This window comes from Dipodomys merriami, unplaced genomic scaffold, assembly GCF_024711535.1.
Source record: "Dipodomys merriami isolate MVZ:Mamm:240054 unplaced genomic scaffold, mDipMer1.0.p SCAF_35, whole genome shotgun sequence".
Taxonomy (NCBI): domain Eukaryota; kingdom Metazoa; phylum Chordata; class Mammalia; order Rodentia; family Heteromyidae; genus Dipodomys; species Dipodomys merriami.
Window position 1 is genome coordinate 6,552,848 of NW_027205048.1, and position 4,160 is coordinate 6,557,007.

Below are 4,160 nucleotides of genomic sequence, written 5' to 3' on the forward strand. Positions count from 1 at the left end.
AAGGACTTAATTACAGATTTATTTTTCAGGCCTGAGATGAGGACATGACCAGGACCAAATTAGACAAGAGGTTTAAAGTCCTGAGATCTATCCTGTCAGGCCCCCAATACAATCTACTTTACAGCTATGATAACCACTCATTCATTTAGCAACTTGAAAGGGGGGGGGGGAGAAAACCACCACCCACTGATATAACTTTAAATGCTTTCGAATTTAATCCCCTTGGGTATTTATATATTTTCTTGTCTCATCCCTCCAAAGCTAATCTCGGAGTGGTGAGAATCTGGGAACTTGGACAAAGGAGAAAGCAACCACGCAAATGAAAGTCTCAGTTCATGACGTCAACCCAAAGTGATGCTACCTTTTGGGTTGTATTGGCCTAGCTCAGATTATAAAACCACATGAATAATAAAATACAAAATGTAGGAATCAACTGAGTGTTAAAATTTCTACAATGTCATGAGCTTGTTCTTTCTCTATAGGGATGTTGTGGATGTTAATAGCGGCGCCTCTAGGCGCGCCCCCCTCCCCTTACTGAGAACACACCTGGATCAATCCAGCCCTAGCCCAGCTGGGCAACGAATGCTTCCAGCTGGCCCCGGGCGCAACGCATTCTCCGGTGCACCCACCTTCCTCCCCTCCCCTTCCCTCCGCTCCTAGCCAGCCGCACTTAAAGTCACACAGAGCGGCTTCTTCCTTGCAAGAGCAGTGCGCAATGTCTCGAGCCGCTGCGAAGTTTCTTCCTCTAGCCACCGGCACGCACCTCCTCCATTCCCGCAAAGCTGCCGGCGCCCAAGCTGGCCGGGTCCGCTCTGGATCCGGGACGGCTTCACACGCACCGGGCCAGGCTGCTTGCGAGAACCAGTCTCCAACCCAATTCCTCCTCCAACCCCAGTGGACTGGCTGTCGATCCAGTGCGCGCGGGCGCTCGGAGGGCGCCGAGGCAGCGCCGGGACCGTGCGGCGGAAAGCCCACGGGGGGGAAGGGGTGCGCAGGGAGCGGGGTGCCCAGCGGAGCCGGAGGGAGCCTAGGGGGAAAGCCTAGCGCTGGAGGCAAAAGGGGGATCGTTGGGAGCGGACTGTGCGAGCGACTGAGGACTGCAGGAGGGGGCGGGGACCGGTGGGAGCCGGGCCCAGTGAGGGGCGCAGGCAGTGGGGCGCTGGGGCGCGTGCTTCCGCCGGCGGGTGCTGCGGAGACGCGGGCCGGACGCTGGGCCTCCGACTCCCCAGAGCCGCACAACCGCGGGGAGGGGGGGAGGGAGGGGAGAGGGGACGCGGGGATCGGGGGGAGGGCCGGGTCGAGGGCGTGCCTGCGATGCGATTGGCTGCGGGAGCCTGACGCGCGGCCCCGGGGCTGGCTTGGGGAGGTGGGAGCGGGGTGGGGTGGGTGTTGGGTGCCGGAGCCGCGGGCCCGGCGCGCTCAGAATCATGCTGAGGTCCCGGCGGCTCTGCCAGCAGCGGCAGCGGCTCCAGCAGCAGCAGCAGCAGCAGCGGCGGCGGCGGCGGCGGCGACAGCGCTCGGCTCCGGCGGGGAAGGCGCCCCGAGCCCATGCCTCCGGCCCCGCGCCGCGGCTGCCCTGACCCGGCCGCGACCGCCCCGCGCGGGGGCCCGCCGTCCCGGGCTTCTGGGGTGTTCCCCAACCACGGCCCAGCCCCGCCACACCCCCCGCCCCCGGCCTCCGCAGCTCGGCATGGGCGCGGGGGCGCTCGCCCTGGGCCCCTCTGAACCCTGCAACCTGTCGTCCGCCGCGCCGCTGCCCGACGGCGCGGCCACCGCGGCGCGGCTGCTGGTGCCCGCGTCGCCGCCCGCCTCGCTGCTGCCCCCGGCCAGCGAGGGCCCGGCGCCGCTGTCGCAGCAGTGGACGGCCGGCATGGGCCTGCTGATGGCGCTCATCGTGCTGCTCATCGTGGCGGGCAACGTGCTGGTGATCGTGGCCATCGCCAAGACGCCGCGGCTGCAGACGCTCACCAACCTCTTCATCATGTCCCTGGCCAGCGCCGATCTGGTCATGGGGCTGCTGGTGGTGCCGTTCGGGGCCACCATCGTGGTGTGGGGACGCTGGGAGTACGGCTCTTTCTTCTGCGAGCTCTGGACCTCGGTGGACGTGCTGTGCGTTACGGCCAGCATCGAGACCCTGTGTGTCATCGCGCTGGACCGCTACCTGGCCATCACGTCGCCCTTCCGCTACCAGAGCCTGCTGACGCGCGCGCGGGCGCGGGCGCTCGTGTGCACCGTGTGGGCCATCTCGGCCCTGGTGTCCTTCCTGCCCATCCTCATGCACTGGTGGCGGGCCGAGAGCGACGAGGCGCGCCGCTGCTACAACGACCCCAAGTGCTGCGATTTCGTCACCAACCGAGCCTACGCCATCGCCTCGTCCGTGGTCTCCTTCTACGTGCCCCTGTGCATCATGGCCTTCGTGTACCTGCGGGTGTTCCGCGAGGCCCAGAAGCAGGTGAAGAAGATCGACAGCTGCGAGCGCCGCTTCCTCGGCGGCCCCGCGCGGCAGCCCGAGCCGGCGTCCTCCTCGCCCTCGCCGGGGCCCCCGCGCCCCGCCGCCGCCGCCGCCGACTCGATGGCCAACGGGCGCGTCAGCAAGCGCCGGCCCTCGCGCCTCGTGGCCCTGCGCGAGCAGAAGGCGCTCAAGACCCTGGGCATCATCATGGGCGTGTTCACGCTCTGCTGGCTGCCCTTCTTCCTGGCCAACGTGGTGAAGGCCTTCCACCGCGACCTGGTGCCCGATCGCCTCTTCGTCTTCTTCAACTGGCTGGGCTATGCCAACTCGGCCTTCAACCCCATCATCTACTGCCGCAGCCCCGACTTCCGCAAGGCCTTCCAGCGCCTGCTGTGCTGCGCGCGCCGGGCCGCCCGCCGGCGCCACGCCGCCCACGGGGACCGGCCCCGCGTCTCGGGCTGCCTGGCGGGAACCGGGCCGCCGCCGTCTCCCGGGGCCGCTTCGGACGACGACGAGGACGACGACGTCGGGGCCACGCCGCCCGTGCGCCTGCTGGAGCCCTGGGCCGGCTGCAACGGCGGCGGCGGCGGCGGCGGAGCGGCCACTGCGGACAGCGACTCCAGCCTGGACGAGCCCAGCCGTCCGGGCTTCGCCTCGGAATCCAAGGTGTAGGAGAGCCGGGCTCTGGGCGCGGACGCCGGCGCCCCAGCCGGGCGCCTCCGGGGGAGCAGAGCCCGCCAAGGCGCCCCGAGTGACTTCCCAGGGGAAACGGAGATCTGTGTTTACCCAAGACCGAAAGCAGGTGAACTCCAAGTCCATGAACCTCGGCGGAAGCATCCAAGACAAACAGAAAAGCCACGGACCGTTGCACGAAAAGGAAAGTTTGGGGAGGGCTTGAGAGAGTGGCTTGCTGAGTTTTCTTGGGTTCTTTGCTGTTGTGTGGTTCGGCCTTGTGTGTGTGTGTGTGTGTGTGTGTGTGTGTGTGTGTGTGTGCGCGCGCGCGCGCGCGTGTGATGCATCTTTAGGTATTTCCTTTTTCCAGGTGAGTTTTTGACACTTTCGGCAAGGCCCAGAGTGGAAATTGGATGGGTATGGGAGATACGGTTTAGCAACTTAGCTCCTATCCCATTCGTCATACAGAGAGAGGGAGAGAGAGAAGGAGGGAGGGGGGGGAGAGAGAGAGAGAGAGAGAGAGAGAGAGAGAGAGAGAGAGAGAGAGAGAGAGAGAGAGAGAGAGAGAGAGAGAGAGAGAAACACAAATTGTCAGGACATGTTTCCTTTTGCTTTCCAGAGAAATTTCATTTTAATTCCCGAGTAATGATTTCTCCCCTTCTTAAAGCAAAGAGAAAGAATAGATGCAAAAAAAAATCGTGTTTCAGAACTGTTAAGCTATTCTTAAACAAACGTCACCTCGCTTTCCTTCTGTAGGGCAAACCCTTGTCCCCTGTGCACCTCCGTGGTCTGGCTAAGAGTTTTCTACCTCACCCTGTGCGTCGTGCACAGCAAGATAGAAAGACTTGTTTATATTAAACAGCTTATTTATGTATCAATATTAGTTGGAAGGACCAGGCTCTGAGTCTCTCTCTGTGACAAGTGACTCTGTCAATTGAAGACAGGACAGAAAAGAAAGGAGGAGAAAAATATATAGGAAACAGTTCCGATTACTGCACATACGAATAAAACAAAACTGAAAATCCAAGGCAAATAA

At 62.6% G+C, this 4,160-nt stretch overlaps 1 protein-coding gene across 1 annotated transcript; it reads left to right on the forward strand.

The window, feature by feature from the left end:
- The first annotated feature begins 1,513 nt into the window (after positions 1–1,513).
- On the forward strand, positions 1,514–3,712 carry Adrb1 (adrenoceptor beta 1). The gene has a single exon (XM_069988057.1). It carries the CDS (start codon positions 1,691–1,693, stop codon positions 3,122–3,124), a length of 1,434 nt encoding a protein of 477 aa, XP_069844158.1. The 5' UTR covers positions 1,514–1,690; the 3' UTR covers positions 3,125–3,712.
- The last annotated feature ends 448 nt before the right edge of the window (positions 3,713–4,160 follow it).

Excerpts from the sequence above, each read along its gene's own strand:
- Adrb1 (XM_069988057.1), top strand. The coding sequence starts at position 1,691 with ATGGGCGCGGGGGCGCTCGCCCTGGGCCCCTCTGAACCCTGCAACCTG.